Source organism: Cinclus cinclus, chromosome 19 (genome assembly GCF_963662255.1).
Source record: "Cinclus cinclus chromosome 19, bCinCin1.1, whole genome shotgun sequence".
NCBI lineage: Eukaryota > Metazoa > Chordata > Aves > Passeriformes > Cinclidae > Cinclus > Cinclus cinclus.
The window spans coordinates 5,350,322-5,370,774 of record NC_085064.1 but is presented as its reverse complement, the minus strand read 5'-3'; the positions used below and the strand labels follow the sequence as shown (position 1 = coordinate 5,370,774).

At 43.3% G+C, this 20,453-nt stretch overlaps 1 protein-coding gene across 1 annotated transcript in view; it reads right to left on the bottom strand.

Moving 5' to 3' along the window:
- Positions 1 to 2,577: 2,577 nt before the first annotated feature.
- The window catches only part of FNBP1 (formin binding protein 1), a 63,489-nt gene continuing 45,613 nt past the window's right edge, over positions 2,578 to 20,453 (bottom strand). The window contains exons 12-18 of the mRNA XM_062505377.1: positions 15,997 to 16,098; positions 8,779 to 8,888; positions 6,946 to 7,078; positions 5,844 to 5,965; positions 5,349 to 5,488; positions 4,818 to 4,976; positions 2,578 to 2,616 (exon numbers count right to left, since the gene is read on the bottom strand). Of these exons, the coding sequence (XP_062361361.1) occupies positions 2,582 to 2,616; positions 4,818 to 4,976; positions 5,349 to 5,488; positions 5,844 to 5,965; positions 6,946 to 7,078; positions 8,779 to 8,888; positions 15,997 to 16,098 (801 nt within the window). The 3' untranslated portion in view covers positions 2,578 to 2,581. The remainder of the gene's footprint in view (positions 2,617 to 4,817; positions 4,977 to 5,348; positions 5,489 to 5,843; positions 5,966 to 6,945; positions 7,079 to 8,778; positions 8,889 to 15,996; positions 16,099 to 20,453) is intronic.

The window sequence follows — 20,453 nt, the reverse complement described above, 5'->3', positions numbered from 1 at the left end:
GACAAGGGGACAGATGACAGGCCAGAACATGCTTGGGACTCTCTGGCTGCGTCCAAGGGCAGCCAGCAGTTCTCTGACAGAAGCTGGGATTGGGTTGGGAGAAGTGTGTGTTATGTTTGACAGAGGGGCTGTGCCAGGCTGGCAGAAGTGTGGGAGAGGCTGATAAGGAAATCTGAGTCACAAGTAGCATGCCATGGAAAAGAGCAAGCATCTGAATGGTACTGGGATGGAATTTAGGTCTGAATTTTTCAAGTGGGAACTCCAGACAAGACTGGGAGTCTGGCTTCCCATGGGTGTGTTTTAACTGCCTGCAGGGTAAACAGACCATTTTGTTTCTCCTTCTGTGACAAGCTCGCCCCGAGGTTCTTGCACCAGCACAAACACCTTTAGGAATCTAAAACATAAGAAAGACAAAAAGAGACTGGATTAGAAAGAGGCTGGGGGAAATGGGGTCCCTTACGAGCAGCTCTGCCTGCAGGAGGTTAAAGGAAATAAAGCAATGAGGCATCTACTGTGTTACAGGACTTAGGAAAGCTCCTGACTCAGATAGCAACCCTTCAATCTCAGCCCTTCCCTCCAGCCTGGGATGAGCATCACTGGGACTCTGCTGTGCTCTGGGAGTAAAGCACAGGAGCAGGACCCTGCCAGCACCTGCTTCGTGCCACTGAGAAAACAAACAGCTTTTTCATTTTCTGTCTGCAAAGCAGCATCTGTTCCAGTGACAGCTCCAGAGACCATCAATGACACTGAACAACAACAGGAAATTAAATCAAAGAATTTGCAGAGGAATCCAGAGCTTTCCTTTCCACCACAGGCTGCAGAAGCCTTTCCTTCTCAAGGGAAGCCAGGAATATGGAGGTCAGTGAACCAGCCAAGCCTCCAAAGCCCTCCTGTGGCCATCCCTGTTCCCACAGACTGGGGGGCACAGGACAAGTTTTCTTCCTTTGGCCAAGTGAAGCTACAATCCAGGAGAGCGTGATTTGGCCCAAACTGCTGTATCCAAGGGAATACAGGATCAGTCCAAACTTCCCTTGCATTTGAAAGACTAGGGGAACCTTCTCACCTCCTTTGCTCCCACTTCCATCAAACCCTTCCAAATGACAGCACAAAGAGGTTTCCAAAGAGCAACAAGAAAATATTTTTCTTGAGAAGAATTGCATTTGTGCTTAGAGTGAGAAACAGCTCTGGGCCATTTGCTGTCCCTTAAGAAAGTTAAATTCCACTCTTTTTTGCCACTAATTATTGTCATCTACTAGTTACTAAAGTTACTAGTTATTAAAAAAAACTCAAAAACCAAAACCTCACAGGAATGAGAAAATATAATGTTTATTAGAAGAAGACACCATGGTACATCAAGCTATAAAGAGATTCCTGACAGATGATGATTCTTTAAAAAATAAGAACAGAAACAAGACAACCACACTGGCCAGATTGAACAAACCTTATCAGACAACAGCAGTTCCTATGCAAATTCAGGTGCAGGCAGCTGAGTAACCAAAAACACTTAACATCAGAGGGACTGAATAGTTACCAAAACAGCTGGGTTAAGCAGAAGAACAGCCTATAAAACCATTTATATTTATACACATATAAAAGGATAAAAACAATTCAAGTAAATTTAGTCTTTAAGTTATGTTATATACATTTTTTTTTATACTGGGAGAACTAAGGACACGTATTTAACAAAAGGATTTTAAAAAGCCACAGTCCAGTTTATAATTACCAATTCCTAAATAATTTGGCAAGCATTAAATAATCAGATATATCCTAGATAAAAAGTGCATCAGCATGGTTAACTTTTACCTATTTATTTATATAAGTCAAGGCTCTGCATGATGGTTACAGCAAAGAGCAGAGCTGCAGCACTGGGAATGCCAGAGCTGTCCAGAAGGAATTACTGATATCATCAGAGGTGAGGGGGAACAGCCCCACAGCGGCAAAGGAGCCAAAATGCTCATCAGCCCAGGCTCCAAAATAGTTTTTATCAAGAAGTTTAACCTCTCAAACCAGCCACTGTTCCTGCATGTCACCCAAACAAACATCCAGGCTTTCTGCTGGAAGGGAACATGGGTTTTCTGCTGGGTGCAATGCAGGGTTTGTACAGAGCTGGTTACTCCATGCAGGTTTTTTTATGTCACACGATTTCACAACATCCCTCAGTGAAAGAGTTTTGTTCCCGAGCAGATGATGAGGTACCAGGGTCAGTAACACAGGGTGGTCAGTCTCGAGCTGAAAGGCCCAGCTAGTTCCTGTGTTTGAGAGTTCTCAGCACCAGACACCCGACAGGTACAGAAAAACCCTGCAAGATGCTACACCAGGTGTGCACAGAACAGCTTCCAAGGGGAGCAGAGCCTGCAGCTCTCATTTCTATTCAGGAGGACAACAGTGCTGTTTGCACTGAATGACACAGGCAGGGCAGCACCTTCATGGGCAGTGACATTTCAGAGCCGACCTGGTACCTAACAAAGTCTTTCAGTGATGGAGATAGGACATTCATCTCTTCTAAAGAAAACCTTCTCAAAGAGAGCTCTTAAAACAACCGTAGCAGCAAACCAGGAGAATAAAGGGTGGACATGCAAACCTACTCAGAGATTTTCTGAAGTGGTTTGTGCACATCTGGAAAAAAAAAAAAAAAAGGCAAAACAAGATAGGCATTACTGTTCTTTCTGTGACAGGGTTTGCCAACACCCTCTGACCAGAGGCACCCCTGTAAATGCCATCAGGAGCCCTCACACAGGGACTGGCAGGGCACAGACCCAGCTTGGCTCGCTCCTCTAAGATCAGGAGGGCACCTGCAGCACACAACTTACCTGTCCTGCTCAGCTCAGTTCTGCAGCAGAGCCCTGAAGGCTCCAGCTGAGTGAAAAAGCAGCTTCTCACAGAGCACTGAGCAGTGGCACTGAGCTGCCCCTGGCTCAGGGCACGGTCACAGCCTGGCCAGGCAGGTAAAGCTGAGCCAGGACTGGCTCTGCTGGCTGGGACAGTCACAGGGGCTGCTGTGAGCTCCCACCCTCCTGCCTTTCATGGTGCCAGCTACTCAACCCTCTTTCCAAAAAGAGGAAAGGATTACTAACTTCAGTATTTACAGTTAACTTCAGGAACGTCATCTCTTCTATTTCAAAGACTGACTCAAGTCCCTTCTACCAATACCTTAAAAATCAATTTGCAGCTTACAACAAACTTCACCTTTTAAACACAGCAGCATTTCCTCCAAACCTTTACCCTGCATTCTATGAAAATTTCTCTTTTAGTTTTTCTTTTAAACCAGAGATTGAGAAATAAAAGAGGTAAACATTATTGTTCCTATACATTAGATAGTCACAGACATACTTGATTTTGTTCCTGAAATCCAGCAAAATTAAACCTCCATTGTAGCTACAGAAATAGCTGCAGCTGTATTAGCCTTCAACCCTGGCACAGTTTGCATTTTTACTCTGCTGGAAAGTGTCCCTGCCCATGGCAGAGGGTTGGAATGAGAGGGTCCCCTCCAACCCAAACCAGTCTGTGATTCCATGATTTGCAATCCTTCAGCCTTGTTCTGGATATAAAGGGGAATGGATGATCCATGCTCCTCTTTCAAAGGTTAATAAAAACCAATAGAGGGGGCTAAATATATTGTACTCCTTTGCATCTCAACTGACCATGTATTTGCCAACAGGAAGATAAAACTACTGTGTAATAGCAAAATTAAACAAGGCCCAGATTTTCACCTGCAGTAGACAAGGCACTGTACTGCTTAAGTTTCAGTGCTGGTTTGTGGACAGAATCCTGCTCCTGTCTTCCTGCTGCCCATAAATCCCAAAGAAAAAGGTTCACTTTGCTTTTGACTTGGATGAGGCTGCTTGTTTCACACAAAGAACTCTCAACTCTAGGAAACACAACAGTCTGAAGAATTAAGTGACTTAATAAACACAAATTATTTAACAGTTAAGTTAAAACACATCCTGATTTGAAACAGGTCTAAAAATCTTTTAATTTCTTGGTGCATCCCACTGCCAGGTGTTCAGCACTGGCATTTACTCCAGACATGTCTGCCCTGCAGCACTGATCCTTACACAAAACATTTGGGATGAATTAAAAGCAACAAACAACAGCTTACAGAGTTCAAACTCTGAATGTCTCCATTGATCTTGTATAAGCAAAAGATTAAACCATTAGTTCTGGTCATTTGAAACAGCAAATACATCTGAAATGCAGCAAGGTGGGAAAGAACAGAGGAGCTTTCTTAACGTTTAACCCATTTATCAAGGACCACAGAGTGCTGTGTAGAGGGGTTTTAGTAAGATCTCTCCTTCCCCCTTCCACACACACTAAACTAAATTACCATCAGTTTTCAATCCAAAAGGTTTCCAGAGCACAACAGGCTCTGAAAAGCTCCCACACAGACACAAACCAGCAGTCTAAATATTCCCTCTATAAAGTTCCACTGAGTGACTTTGGGACAAACACTTGACTTGTGGATGTGTCTGAGATGCCACCTGGGTATCTGAGGAGAGCCTGAATGATCCCAAAGGGCTTTGTGCTTCCTGCACTAAGCTGGGCGTGCAATGGCAATGACAGTTGAGCAAACACTGTCCAGGAAAGGCTGCATTTCCCCTCTGCTTTCACAGTCTCCCACACTACCCTTCTCTGAGCAAGAAAAGCACATTTTGCAGTACAACAAGCCATAATTAGTCCACGTATGGAATAATGCACTTGATGGCATTGTATAGACTCTTAAAAGGCTCTATCTGCAACACAGAGTAGCTTCAGGTTTGGATTACCTCTGTGAAAGCAAATAAAACAGTAATAATAGCATTAAATATAGGTCATAGCACCTTTGGCATTTTTGTCCAAATAGACTTCAACATAGGATGTGGGGACATAGCCCTCCTCATCTTCGTTCCTTCGGATTCGTGTCCACCCGTCACCCTTGTCTTCTTCTATTACATAGAGCATCTCTCCTTCTGCTACAGAGATTGTTCCTTCATTCTGACCTGAAACACACAGCAACAGGGACTTGAGGCTGAGCTGCACAGCAGGAATCAATAGCTCAGACCATGGGTGGACACAGCTTTTGGTGCATCACCGGCAGCAAGAAGAGGAGTTTGTGATTCAGGAGTCAGCAGTGTGTACATAAAGAACCAGACAAATGTGACACTGACAGCAGAGTTTTGGTTCTTTCTCTTCTAGAGTTCCTGTGCAACAGGAGACAAATAAATCCCTGGCTTGGTGCCTTTCTACAGAATCACACCAGAGCCTCACTTGCCCTTTGTCTATTAAAGGTTTAATGAAGGTTTCCCACTTGCCCTTGGCATATGAACTTAAACAACCCAGTCAGTGAAATGAGGATAAAATTTGAGTGATACCTTCAAATGTATAGAGAGCTTTACATGTTCCTATGGTGGGTAGTGGTTCTTCATCATCAAACTCATCATCAAAGTCTGTTGCAGGTACTTTCATCTCAGTCTCCTGGCTTTGCTCTTCTGTGTAACTGCCATCGGGGCTGCTCAAGAGAGGAAGAACACAGCAACTATAGCAACCAACCTCAGCAGCAGAGAGAGCCTCTCGGCCACCAGGCTTGGGGCAAGGGGAGCAGCTGGAACAGCTCAGTGATTCCAGAGCTAGCTTGGAATCCCACAGCTAGCTTGGGCTGTGGCTACAGAAAAGTGAGAACCCTCATTTTTTACCATTAAAAGTTGTAAAAATGCACTGGGCCACTCGCCTTCACAGCAGTGAGTGAGGGGGTGTCACACAGCCCATCAGAGTCAGAAATGCAGCCTTTTGAGGTAAGATATGGGAGGGTGAGGGTGCGTGGCTGCTGTGGCTGTGCTGGCAGCCCCAGCCCTGTACAGATACTGTACCTCTCACGGTCCTGGGCACAGCTGTTCACTCCTGATGGGTTCTGGGCCTCATAGACCCCGCTCTGGCGCCGGGGCTGCTCCGTCCGCGCCGGCAGCCGCCCCTCCACCTCTGCCAGCCAGCCCTGCCAGACAGACAGACACACAGAGCTCACCCTGCTGGGACACTCCTGGCACTCAGGCTACAGAAGACATTGGCTTGTGAACGTGTTTGTTTTCTTTTGAGTGGCAGTGGTGTGTTGTTCAAATTCTGGACTGTCTTGCTGAAAAAACACACTTATTGAAAACGTGACCATTTTCTGGTACTGGGTCCTGAAAGCACCCTGACAGAGAAGCAGTTAGCAGCCAGCAGATGCTGCTGCTCCAGTCACAATCAAGTAAAATGATGTGTGGCTTCTTAGAGTAGTCTGAGCAACACCAGAAATGCAGCAACTTCTGAATGCACAAGAACAAAAGCTGGGAAGAATGAAAGAGCCACTGATTTCAAACGGGTAGGAAAGCAATGGATAGTAAAAGCACATCTGAAATTAATGGGCTGTATCTGTTTATGTTCAAAGCATAATGTAGAAAGTGAAGTCTTTTCTCAGCTGTCTAATCCTTCTCATGTAATTATAATGGGCTTCATATATTCCAAACACTCCCCTTCTGTTCTGGAGATTTTATATCACTAAGCAGCTTCCTGTTCATGGCAGACTATTCCTTAAAACATATTTCATCTAATGGCTTCTGTCTTGCTGTTAGTCTCTAAACGGTGCTTTGCATTGATGTCACTCTGATTTTCCACAGACGTCTGTAACATGATGTTTCAATTTATTTAATTAATTAAATAAGCATCTGAAGCCCTCTGGGCAGTCCAGAGAGCACTACATTTTCTATTCACGTCCACTTAACACAATTTGTTTTCTGTGGCAAATTTAACAGTGGGCTGACAGCCACAGGAGATGGTGAATGTTTACGTCACACAAATCAGCTCAAAGACCCCAATTAATGCAACTGCTCATGGAGCCCTTGCTCTCACACACCAAAGTGCATCAATACATCTGGAAAAGCCAGGAAGGCTCTGCTCAGACCTCAGATGCTTTTTACTGGATGTCTCTTCTCATACCTCAAATTTCTGAACTTCTAACCGCAGCTTTTCAATGTTCTGCCCAAGCTCTGCCAATCTGTGGTCCACGCTCGCTGCGTCTCCCATCTGGGGGTTCTTGATGTACACATCTTTCATCTTGGTTAAGGCATCTCTGAGGGGCAGAACAAAAATAAAACACATTTAGTGCAGCTGGGGGTAAATGCCTTTAATAAACTCTCTCTTCTTCACGCTGAGGTCCAACCTAAGCTGTTACAAAGGGAACTGAGAACATCCAGATGGGGCTTTTTCCCTGCACAGAACCAGCCATTGAAAAAGAACAGTAAAATTATTTGCCAGAAGAGAATTTACACTGTCAGAGATGAAAAACACTGAGTTACCTACAACGTGAGAAAATACTCAATATTGATTTTTAGCCTGACATGATTTTTTATGTAGTACAACAGTACCTACTTGCTGCCCTGGGGAAAATAATAAAAATAAATCTCACAACCATTGCAATCTGTGACAGCTCCAACTTTGTAGACTAATATCTTCCCAGTTTTTGGGGCATAGACAAACAGTTGAATCATTATCATCCATCATGGGCTGACCTCCAGTTGAGAACAAAGATATATCAATAACAGAAATTGAGGGCAAACCAGAAATTCTCACCCTGCCTGTTGCAGCTTGTCTTTAGCAACCCAAATAATTGGAAAGATATTTATTTGTTTCACACTGCTTAAAAGGAAGCTGGCTCCAGATGGTTTGTGTTTGTCACAGCACAGGGGACAGACAGACTTGAGGCTACCAAATGTGACCCCGTGTCCAGCCGAGTCCCAGGGCAGCTTCACTGGGCTGCTGATGGACATTGCAGAGCTGAAAATGCAGTTATGGGCTGGTTTTAGGCTCAACTATTCAGATTTTCTCCAGGCATTAGATGGTGGGAGAGAGGTTAATGAGAGTCCCACGACACAAGTTAACACTCTTTATACTTCAGAGTTTCCCACCAAACTCTTGACAATTGCAATCCTGTGCCTTTGCCTTGTGTGTATGGAAACTGGGAAAAAGTGTGGGTGGCAAGGAAGTGGGACTGCTCCCTGCCTGAAGCCCTAAGGGACAATGTTGCAAACATATGAGTCACAATTATTACTGTTTGCTTAACTCTTATTTAACTGCTGGTGCTATTTTCTCCATCATAAACTGTCTTCATTTAAACTTCTCTCTACTGCAATTTCAGATCTGATTTAAATATTGGGTTACCTCAGAATCAATATGAGCAGAAAGGTTTGCCTCTATGCAGGTTTTCCTAAGTTACCACAGAGGAAAAAAAAACCAAAGCAATGACAAATCATATTGCCACGTGGAATTTTCTTTTCTTATCCATGGTAAAAAATATAAAGGAGAAAATCTGGGTTAGTAGGCAAAAGAAGCAGGTTCTTGAAAGCAAGCTGACACAAAATGTAGGCACACATGTACAAATGAAAAGCAGTTTTTAGGAAGAGAGCAATCTTGAAATCCTTCAGGTAAGAAAAGTTCTGCATCTCACAAACAAAACATGATGAATCTTTAATGCAACTACAGAATGTGAACAAACACAAAGCACAAATACAGGCTGCCAGAATCAATTAAAAGTGCGCTAAAATAGCCTTATTCTCAACCAGAATGATAAATGCAGCCTTGTAGAAAAAGCATTCACAAAAGCACAGGAGTCATTATCTTCCTGCTTCCAGGAAATCTGAGCTACAGATCAGAGAGACTTTGGATGATGCCATCATCTCCTAAAGCCTCTCCTGCTGGGATCCACCCACATCCATCACACGCAGGGGCTCTGCTCACTGTAGTTTCACTTCTCATTTGAGAGGTTTCACTCACCTTGAATCCATCTCTTTCTGAATGTCCCTGTTTAGTTCATCGACCTTTTGCTGAAGCTTCTTTCTTCTCTGCTCAGGTGGGAGATTGCTGAAGTCTTCTGGGCCTGCTCCCTGCACAGAGTGGAATGGAGGATGGGGAGGGATAAGGAAAAAAAAAATTAATAATCAGAATCTGAAAGAATGCTTTGGGATTGGCAAAAGCAGCTCACAGAAACCTGTGCAAAATCACAGTGGTCTGAAGCACTGTTATTATTGTTTGTAGTGTGTTATCAGTGAGGAACCTGGATGCCCTCAAAATGATCCCAGGAACACATCCTGCTTCCCTAACAGTGGCTAATGGAAGATCAGCTGGAGAATTCCAGAATTCAACAGCAAAGCTGAGAAATTATTTTTATCTGTTGTTTTATCACCATTTTTTTTCCTAACAGAGCTGCCTTCTCATGGAGAGCTGATCCTTCCTGCCTTCTTGCACTCTGCTACAAACAGCATTCCCATAGAAGCAGTTCCTGGCTTTTATTCCTGTGTCACAGTTATACTTCTCCTGTGCACTGACTGCTGGTCCAACACAGTTAATTCATGTCAGGGCTCTACTGAACACATCAAGCTAAGAGAAGCATTCCCCACTGGACTCTGCAATTTAAAAAACATGCTGCTTACTTTCCAGGGTCCACATTCCATGCCAAAGTCTCTCAGTTTTTCCTCTCTCACTTGTACTCACATAAAAAACAGAAGTTATATCAAAGCCATGGAATCAGTCAGTTTGAAATCATAACCAAAGGAGGAAAAAAAACGTGAATACCACATTTGGTTACCTTTGTGTGATTCTGCTTGAAAACCCCTTTTCTGCCTTCTGCTATGTCTCCTCTTGATTGCCTCAATTTGATATAGCAGATAGATGACACATAAAATACATCCACACTCTTTTCTTCACAGTAACACCTATTTTTGTCTTGCCAGAAGGCAATGGAGGCAGATTGGATGTGTTATACTGAACACATATCAATACTGATTAGTTGCACCATAAGGGAGTGAGATTCTTGTGCATAAGCTTGAATTTGGGCATGTTTTGCTTGTTTTGGCTTCTGCTCATCTCCTGTCCTATTTCTAAGGGGGAATATGGGAGAAGGAAAGGTAAAAGCACAAAGCTGAATAACCAAATTCAGTGGTCTATCAGTTTACTGAGAGCCTTTAAGCAGGGCTGGGCCATCAGTCCAGCTAAAACACCAAATTTCTCTCTGAGGAGAGTGATTTAGAGGAGACACTGCCACAAAAGCAGCTCATTAGACCCTTGGCTCTGTACTGAATGTGCTGGGACACTGTGACTTTCTCCTGCAGCTGCAGAACAAGCTGTGCAAAACCAGTCTGGGGCATCAGAGGGATGGAGAACAACCACACACAGGTCACCTTCTCCTCTGGACTGGCCATTCCAAAGTCACAGGGCTGAGGAAACTGCTGCTGTATTGATTGTCAGTCAAAGATAGCATGTACTTCTAGTGAAGCCTTCATCGTCTGTGCAATAATACACTTAAAATTCCATTTGTGAGACAATGAGAAAGCAAATTTAAGACAAATGACTAAGAAAGTTATGCTGATTCTGAAACTTTACCCACGAGGAGCCCTAGCACTGCTTACATTGCTTGATGTGCCTGGTAGAGGAGAGATCTATTTCAGTTTATTCTTTAATGTTTAGATTTTGCTTGACAGCAACTCCCACATCACAACAGACATGAGAGTGATTCAATCTATTTTATGGATAACCTACACTAAAGCCACACACACTTTTTTTAAGGCAAAGCATCTGGAGGCAGTTTTATAAACAAAGAAGCAGTTGTTAACATATTCTGACATATCCTCCTTGCTTCTAAGCAGAGGAGACAGGCTTGAAAATATCCCCAGCTGTATATTAGTAGAATGCAACACAGAGTGAAATTTGGAAAAGCACCATTTTGGAATCTTATTTTTGATAACTTCAACTTCATTCAAGAGTTCTAAGCTGGACTAAATCCATCATCTTGGCTCACAATGCTTCAGACCAAAGCAGGAGTTGCATAGAGCTGCACACCCAAGGCTGGGAGGTGACCTCACTCAACTTTAGTCTGTGCTCAGGAATTGCCTATCAGAAGCTGAAGCCCCTGCTCCAAAAACGAGAGTCAAGGAGCAGCTTTTGCACATGCTGAGCACATTTCATGCTCTCAAGCACAAACATACCTGGGCTACCTCTCAAGTCCTGGACACTGCCTATGTTCTTAGAAATGCTGCAGTAGTGAGGCAAGGGGAAAGCTGTGCTACTTCTGATGTGCTGCTCACAAGGTCTCCTTGCAGAAAGGTAATGAGATTTAGGATTCAAATTGTCCCAAGATGAACAGCTGTGAAAGCAGAGGCTGTGCTAGGATTGTTTTCTGGGCCAAAGCTACATGTGAGCAGAGCATGAGCTTTCTCAGCCCCAGTTTTGGCTCTTGCACAGTAAGGATCCAAGTGGAGATTACAAAAAGTTGCTTTTCTCCATCCGAGATGGAAATGGGTCTGAACCCTCCCTGCACATCTTTCCAATTTCTGCAATTCCCAGGGAAAGGTTACATCAGCCGTTTTTGGAGGATTTACTCCTACATACAAAGGCTTAACTCAGCTACACAGCACACTAGCACTGTGACCAAGAAATTCAGTGTAAATGCATTGGACTCCCAGGACGGTGGCTTGGCAACAGCCAAAAGAAGGTTTGCACATATTCCAGGCAATCCCATCATTCCTCAGACCTACCACAGATCTTCAGGGAGAAGCAACCTTGCTAAAGGAGCCCAAGAAAGTCACTGCGCTGCCAGAGCAGCAGCAGGAACCAAAATTGCCAGAGCTGCTCCAGGCAGCCCTGGTGGCCCACATGTTTCTCTGGATGAGCTGCCATGAGCAGAAGAGATCCACATGATGTGTCCAAGCACAAGATTTATGTAGAATCACAGAAGAGCTTGTTTTGGAGGGGATCTTAAAGCTCATCTTGTTCCAATCCACAGGGAACACCTCCCATTATGCCAGGTTGCTCCAAGCCTCAGCCAACCTGGCCTTGGACACTTCCAGGGATGGGGCAGCCACAGCTTCCCTGGGAAAGCTGTGCCAGGGCCTCCCCACCCTGACAGGGAAGGGAAAGAGCATCCAAAGGCACAAATTGGTGAGGAATAAGAGAGCTGAGGAGCTAACACAGTTGAGGTGCCCCTGTGGATCCTTTGAGGTCCCCAAATTCCATCACTGGCTGTGGCTCTGGCGTGTTTGCACAAGGTGGGGCAGCAAACCAGGCACATTCTCCTGCTGAGGGGCTCTCCAGGGTCAAAGGAATGTGGACAAGCTCTCAGGGACACAGCAAGGTGTGGAGTGTCTCAAGCAAAGAAATACCTTGTGCATGGAGTTCAACGTGCAATGTGATTTCCCAGGTCTGTTCACCCCTTCCCTTTCCAGCTCAATAACATCTTTATCTTACCATAGTTCAAGTAACCTTCCCAGCTGCATCCAAGATGGAATTTAGGATTCACACATATGTGTATCTCTCGATTTGCAAATTCAAATCAGATTGAGTTAACCTTGTTGGTTAAGGTTTACAGAATTAATGTCATTATTGGTTATTCTGAAGGACTACATAGGGCTGTAAAATGTAGGTGATAATGATGCAGATTTCCAGAAATACTGGACATAGAAAGCAAACTTTCCAGCTACTTTACACAGAAAGACATGCATGGCTTTCTGGAAAAAGTCCAGCAAGCACAGAGAGCTTTATTTTAATTTTTCCCCCTTCTTTTAATGTTTTAATATATGCTTATACAGTAGCAGCATTACTCAATACTGTTTTTCTACATTTTCATAGCCCTGAATTATAAAAGTGAAAACTAAACTATGTATTAGAGTTAATTTTTAGCAGCTTATTAGAAGACTGAATTCTGATCACCTCTATTAGACTCCAGACCTGTGTATTCAGATTTATCTGATAAATGTCAAAAAAAGCAAACACAAAGAAGAAACAAATTTAACAGTTAATTTCAGTGGCATATCACATGTGGCACAGTGCACATTAAAACACACACAGGAAATTGTGATTAAAACAGGACAGGCATGCTGTAAATGTGCTTACCAGCTTGAGAGAAAGCTTCATGTAAAATTGGAGAGATACAGGGTTGGGGGGAGAGAGAGAAAAAACAACAGTGCATCAGTAGAAGAGGAACTTTTCCAGGCTAATGTTACAATAAAATGACACAATCCCTTGCTGTTGGAAGGCAAAATGGGTCACATTAACAGATCTGTGCAAAAGTTCACAAGATGGGCTTGGGCAGCTGCCATGACCTGGCCAGGAATGGGAATGGGAAGTGCTGGACCTGGGCACAGGTGAAATTGGAGCTGGACTGACTGACAGCAGCACAACAACAACACTGGGAGTTCTCATCACAGCAACAGCACTGAGGTGGGAAAAACTCACAGCTTGCAAGTGTATGGGCATCACTTTAGATCAAAAATGTGCTGAAATGCATCAGCCACTTCATGGAAGGGTTTTGGGGGGTAACCCCTGAGCCAAAACTCAGTGGAGAGGTGAGGAGCAGCTCCAGCAGCACTCAGCACCATGGGACCTCCAAGGAATGCCTGGTTCTCTGGCAGCAGCCAAAGGACAACACCCCTGGACTGTCCCTGTGGACTGCAGAGTGCTGCCCAGGCAGGCACAGAAAGCCATTTCACATTCTTGAACAATTCAGAAACAAATACTCAGACTCAAACGTACTTTGGCCATAGTCAGACAAGGTCAGGCCCAAGGAGGAGGAAACAAATATTTATTCTCTTGACACCAAACTGGTTCTATGACAGCGTGGTAAGACATTATACAACCTCCTTAAATGATATACATGATCTAATTCTTCAGAAGTTACCACATTTCCTAGGACAGAGCCCAAACGTGATCTTGTAGTTACTCTGGGAAAGCAAGACTGAAAGCAGTGTGTGCCCATGGAGCAGCTCTGCCCTGCCTCACCTGCACACACAGCTCTGGGCAGGTACCCCAGAAACTCCCAGGTGAACAACTGTGCCTGGGCATCCAAGCACCAAAATTCCCAAAGCCTCTTCCAGCACTGCAAAATGACAAAACAGCTGCTGTTCAGAAGGATTTCAAGAGATGGGGAAACTAACAGGGTTCAGTTCTGTGCCAAGCACAAGGGAGCTTCTGCTTGAAATCTAAAGCCAGATAGAAAAAGAGAATTCAAACTCCACCCAGCCTCCTCCTCCAGGAAGGGGCACTGAGTTGCCCTGCCAGTTCTCAGGGACAGCAGTTGTGAAATGCTCCAACTACCCAACAAACCTGAGGTGCACAAAAGCACACGCTCCATGGTAACAACAGCTGAAAGGTAAAAGCTGGAAAATGCCTCTCTCCAGGCAAGGATTTGTGCTGCCAGACTTGGGAACCTCTTTCCATTCTAGTTCTCTGTCACTACCAATAGCTCCCAGCAACGGTGTTCTCAAACAGATGCTCCATTTTCAGCAAAAAAACACAGCTCATTAGGATTGGATTTAAAATAAAGGCTCCATGCCTCTTGTGGGCAGCTGATTTAAGAAATACATTTTTTTTTTCCTCCCAAAATAACAACTCCCATTAGTTATCAGGATTTGTACTGCAACACATGCCAACCATTCAAGGAAAATAAATGGCCTTGAAATAATAGTGAAATGCTGCATGTGAACTGATCATTCAGTGACAAGGCAGCAGACACTTCCCTCTGCAGTCCAGTCCATTAGAGAACAAACACATGATAATAATTACAGTGCCATGAAGAAATTCACCCTCTGATCTAAAGAGGCCATTATAAAAATAAAGCAAACAAAACTAATCCATTGGAGAGAGTAATCATAGAAGGAGAAACAATGGTCTGAAGAAATTCAGCATAGGCAGCTTGTGTTTGCATCATTGCATTAGCACTCCTGTGAACTTTAGCATAGACATGATCAGCACAAATTGAGATCCTTGTACATAGATACAGACAAGACTCATGGTGCAGAATAAATATTTACCTATGAAGCACTCTAGAAAGGCACAAATGTTTGCTACATGCGCTAGTGGCTAAACACTACTCACTAAAGGCACTAAATACTGCAGAGAATCATCTGCATCAAGGCCATTCTTTTGCTGCAAATTCAGCAAATTTGAAAGGAGTTACAGACAATGTATGCCCAATTCTTTTGCTGGTAAGTATGACAAAAATAGAGAACTTATTAATAGCATTTCCAAATAGTACATCAAGGATTGTTATAACCAGTATAAATAAAGCAGTTTGTAGGCTGGAAACAATGAAATGCTGAAATAAGTAATATTCAGTTTTCCACTTCTGAAATATATTGGTAATTTTACGTGACAGTGATTCAGTTTCTATAAACAAATATAAGCAGACTGAAAATAAATCTGCATTAAACACTACATAACTACTTTTGCCCATTCTGTTGGGTTTTCACAGCTAGAAACTTGCTCACAGCTCCTGGAAGAACAAAGGCGTTTCCCCCCCCCCCCCCCCAGTGATCAAATAAATTACATTTCCTTGAAATGAGCAAATGTGTTTCAAGCTGTCAATTTAAACCAAGCCTAGCTTGGTCTTGCAGGGAAAAAAATGAAGAGTCTAAGAGCAACAAGCTTCAATAACACATGAGGGAGCATGAAAGCCAGCAGGTCCATGTGTTATTGGACAGTCACGGCCACTAACCTCACTTACAGAAAACAGGGTTGAAATAAATCACTGGACTTCCACACATACAACCAACAGGTAATTTTCTTTTTAGTGGCCCTGTAAAAATTTCTCCATACTCTGCTTTGTCCAAGTAGCAGATTCAGAGGTCACATATCTTGATTCCATCAACTATCCGTCATCACAGACAGCTCACAGAAGCTTCCAAAGGCTCTGGGGAATGCTCCACAACCAAGATAGAGAACTCCTGTCCATCAGGGCTCGTGATGCTCAAGACTGCATTCATTAAATAATTTAAAATAAATGTGCAGAACCTGTTTGCAACACTTTGAACTTCACAGGTCCAGTTACTTTAATTGTGCCAATTTCAGCATTTCCAGGACATTATCTTTCCTTCACATCACACTGTAAGCTGCCACTTGCCTCCCACCAAATTTTCCTTGGCTCTTTGACAAAGCACATTCCCACAGCACACTGGTTGTAAGTGGGGTTAGCGACTGTGTAGCAACAGTATGGGCTGATCACACCATACTCAGACTTACAACATATTCCCTAGCCTCAACGGCACACGTGGGTGTCCCTAAAGTCCTCTTCATGAGTTCTTTGTGAATATACAAAGACTGTGTCTGCTGGTGAGTCAGCAAGAGAAAACACACGTTGGTTACACCGGGAACGAGCGCGGCACCTCTGCGTTCACTGCTTCTACAGCAAAAGATAGCTGGGTGTTTAACTCCCCTCAAAGTGCACAGTGGGAGCTTCCTGGGAGCCAGGTGGGTATTAAGAGTTCAGCATGCTCAGAGAGAGATCAGAAAACATGGTATTTTTAAATGCTTCTTTAAATACCAAGGTCAGAGACATCCATCTCGGTGCTAGAGCAAACCATGGATTGAATGACCCCACCCGCTGAAAAGTCCCAGTCTTGGCACAGAGGGAAGCACTTAGGATAGAGAAACCAGAGTTCCCAGGGCAGGGAACAGAGCAGGTTGGACAGGGGTGGTGTCCTTGCTGCCTCCGCATGCTCCCAGAACAGCAAAGCACTGATCAGAGGGGCAGGTTCAGAGCTCTGTGTTGAGGACCAGGACTGCACAGAGCATCAGAGGAGATGGGCAGGGAAGGACAACAGCAAGGGGTGCAATGGAAATAAAATCACATTGTCATGAAGTCAACAACTTCCACTAGAAAGGAAACCACAAAATTTCCTCCGTGTGCTTTATGGAACTTGGACAGTGGCAGTAATGTCTGCCCCAGCTCCCAGAACATCCTCCCTGCTCAGTCACTTCCCAGGCTCTGGGGAGAGGGAGGAAAGCCAAATCCACACAGAGTCGTTCAAAGGTGTAAGTTCTACCCCTGGATGTTGTTAGTTTGGAGGATTGCTCTTTTAAAAAAAAAGGTGCTGATGTTACTGCCACTGCAGCAATAAAACTGAAGAACACAAAATTAGTAACAACCAGCAGAATACCGAGTTTCCTTTGTCCTCAACGTGGAATTAGAAAAAGCAGAGCAAGCATAAATGAAATTATAAGTTATGTAACTGGTTCCTCATTCTTTGTGCTCTTCTGGCTTTAACTTCCCTAAAGAGATGAAGCTGATTTGAAGTGCTACACTAATTTTATGGTGTCTTTTAAAGCAGCTATTAAAAAAAAAAAAACACTAACAAAAAAATGTATGACAGTTTTTTCCCCTTACAGTTCTGATCCATAATAAGTGCTCTAACAGTTTTATGGTATTCTCTATAATGGACATTTCTGCTGCTGGGGTTAGAAGAAAAAAGCTATGAGGAAAATACAAAAATGTGACTAGAAAACCATAGACACTGATGAGAGTCAGCACCTAAATATTTAATTTTTTAATTTTTTTTTTTTTTTTAAAACAGACTAGGATTTCATATTGGCAGTGACCACTGATGCTGGTATTAGTGCCTCCACATTAACCTTGCATCTGTTGTGAATTGTTCAGGCATCTGTTTCCTCCATGAAAACAAGATTCATTAGATTTTTGGTTTGGAAGCAAAATTAAAACCAGACTGCTCACAGGACGTATCATAGCTTATTATATAATTTGTTTTAACAGTCACCAGTGATTTTGCCAAATGCAACCTAAGATGCTAAACCAAAATTTTAAAAGGAAATTGCTAAAACACACTCCCTTTCCAGACAAGTTCTGATCTCACAGATTTCATGGAGGAGTTGTATGGGAATCCATTCACGTGTTATGTTTCAAGGATCAATTACAACGTGCAATTCCTGCTGCTGGAATTTATCCTGCTATGGTCTCAGGACTTGCTTGTGTCAAACAGTTACTTTTCTTTTCTTTATTCCTTAAGACAGTGCAAAAATGGAGTGTGATCCCATTTTTTTCTGAAGTAAATTTTGTTCCCTGGCTTTGTAGGATTTGAGAGCTCAGGTTATCAAGAAATCCAGGAAGCACCTGCATGGCAATTTGGCTGAATACACTAAAATAAGACTTAAAGAGCCTTGTGGGCACCTTCAGTGAAGGTGTCTGGGGTGGAATTCTGCCAAGGAACAAACCCAGCAGTGCAGAGATAATTCAGAGCAAATGAAATGATTCAGAGTCCAAACTCCTGTTACACTGTGCTGCCCTACTGGTCCCTGCATGACCTTCCAAAAAGTTGCTTCCCTAATGTACAAATCAAATGTTCTTCTGTGCAGAGGAGAGTTCCACCCTACATCCTCCTAATTCCTCGGGGAACATCACAATCCAGTATTCCTGACATTAATGCTCACAACTCCTGAGCAAAATTAAGTTGTTTTTGGATTTTACAGGGAAATGGAAAATAATTGAACAAAAGAAATCTTACTAAACTTAGTAAGATTAAAGCAGAATTAACAGTGTTGTCTAGCTGTACCTAATATAACAGGGGTCATATCAACTGAAAGAAATACCAAGCACCCATTTTTCACCTGATAAATTAAATGGATTCGTGGGTAGTTCTTGGTTTTGTTTTTGCCTGGTTAGAATGATATTATCTTTGAAGGTCATATGGCACTTTGATGATCTCTTTGTCTGATCATTTGTAAAAAAAACATCACCAAGGACCTATAAAATGTGAATTAGACAAGTCTCCAAATGAGACAGAGCAGGCTGCCAGAGGTTTGCAGCCTCTCCTCCTCCATCTCTCTGCATGACCCAATGAATTCATCCCTCTGGGATAAGAGATGATGATCTGCACACTGGACTCCAAATCCTCAGGATGAGTCAGGCAGGAAAAGTATTTACATACAAACATCCTGGTAGCTGACAGGGGAAGGAAATGAAATAGCAAAAAAGCACAGTGAAAGGTTTAAGTCAAGATTTAGCAATAGCCCTTCCTTGCACATTCTCAATGAATGTGTCAGCAGAAATTTGAGGGATTCCACAGAAGACTATAGGACATTGTTCTCATTACTTTGCCTTTCACACAAAGCACTTAAAACAATATGGCATGCAGAATTCTTAAGGTGTGCTTGGATTTCTAAGATAATACATAAAATAATTCCTTCCTTCAGGAACTATTTAAAGCAATTAGCTATAATTGCTTATATGGCCAAGCAATCAATGAGTAGCGATCTCTACTTTTGAAATACAAACTGGTGAAGTGCCCATGAAACTACAGACCACTATTTTAAAGTCAAGTAGGAAATATTCAGCACTATTTTCAACACTCTGTTCTTTGAATGGCACTATGGAACATTTAACTGCAACACACCTCCTGACCTCCAGCAGTGCCTTTGCCCCAGAGTGGCCCAGCACTGCCCAGGACAAGGAGGGCTCCAGTTGCCACCCCTGCAGTGGTGTCACCACCCAGCACATCCTCAGCTCTGCTGCTTGCACAAGCAGAATTGAAAGCCTGTCTCCACCTGGCAAAATCACTGAGAAAAACGCTCTGAGCCAAATTGCAACTGAGGAAAGGAGGGACACGTACAGAACGTGCCTTTGGACAGCTTAGAAACTTCCCACTTCCCCAGTGAAACAGGGATTGGAAGAAATGGGATTTTTTGTGTTCTGAGTGTCCCATTAAATGGCAATCTCCTAGCAAAGAACTGAAACTGTTTAAAACATCTTTATTTTTAACTGTTCTGTCTGTGACCAGGCGAGACAGTGCATTGCTTACAGCGCTGCTCTCAGTTCTTTGTAACCAACCACTGAAGTTCCCCATGGAAAACATCTCTGCTTTCATACAGCTCCAGTCCTCAGTCCTAAATGAGTGCCTGGAGCAGAGTTTGGGCTTTTTAAAGTAGTCACTTCCTCACTGTTACTGTCTGCTCTAAAAACCTTTAAAAATACTGAACAATTTTGTCCCCTTCCTGTAATTTTTACAGGAGAAAATAATTCTAAGGACTTTCACCTAGGAGGTAAAGCCATGCTGTGCCAACAAATTTTCAGTAGAACCATGTCATGTGTGAGTTTCTGGGAAGATAAAGTCTTATTTTTGTTTGAAAAATGACAAATTTTATCTCAGGGACCCAACATTTTATTTACTGCTCATGAAGACCACCAATGGGAGGATTTAATTCCACACAAACACTTCAACACTGGTTTATGAATAGAACCACAAATGCTGTCAGCAACAGGAACAGCAGCTGACCTGGAAAACCTCAGGCCATATTTCCTTCCTTATCAGCAGCAAAAGGGACAGGGACCCTGAACTTGGAACAGTGGTGATGTGTCACCAAGTGTTGGTCCAGTGTGTCCTAAACCCAGGAAATCAGCCATGGATTTCATTCAGCATTTCGCGGGTTTGAGGCTTTCAGCATCTTCCTACCATACAAAGCTTAAATCAGCACTAACAGACTGTACTGCAGGTGCTGGCAGGGGAACTCCAAATCCTGCTCCCTCAGAACCTCTTCTCTGTCATTTGGAGCTTGCATACTGCACCAACAAAGCTTTTGTACAGAATATAATTTTAAACTGTGCATCACGGTGCTGAGAATTGTGTCCCAGTCTCTGCTGACCTGGCAGCCCTGGCTTAAAGCACACATGGATC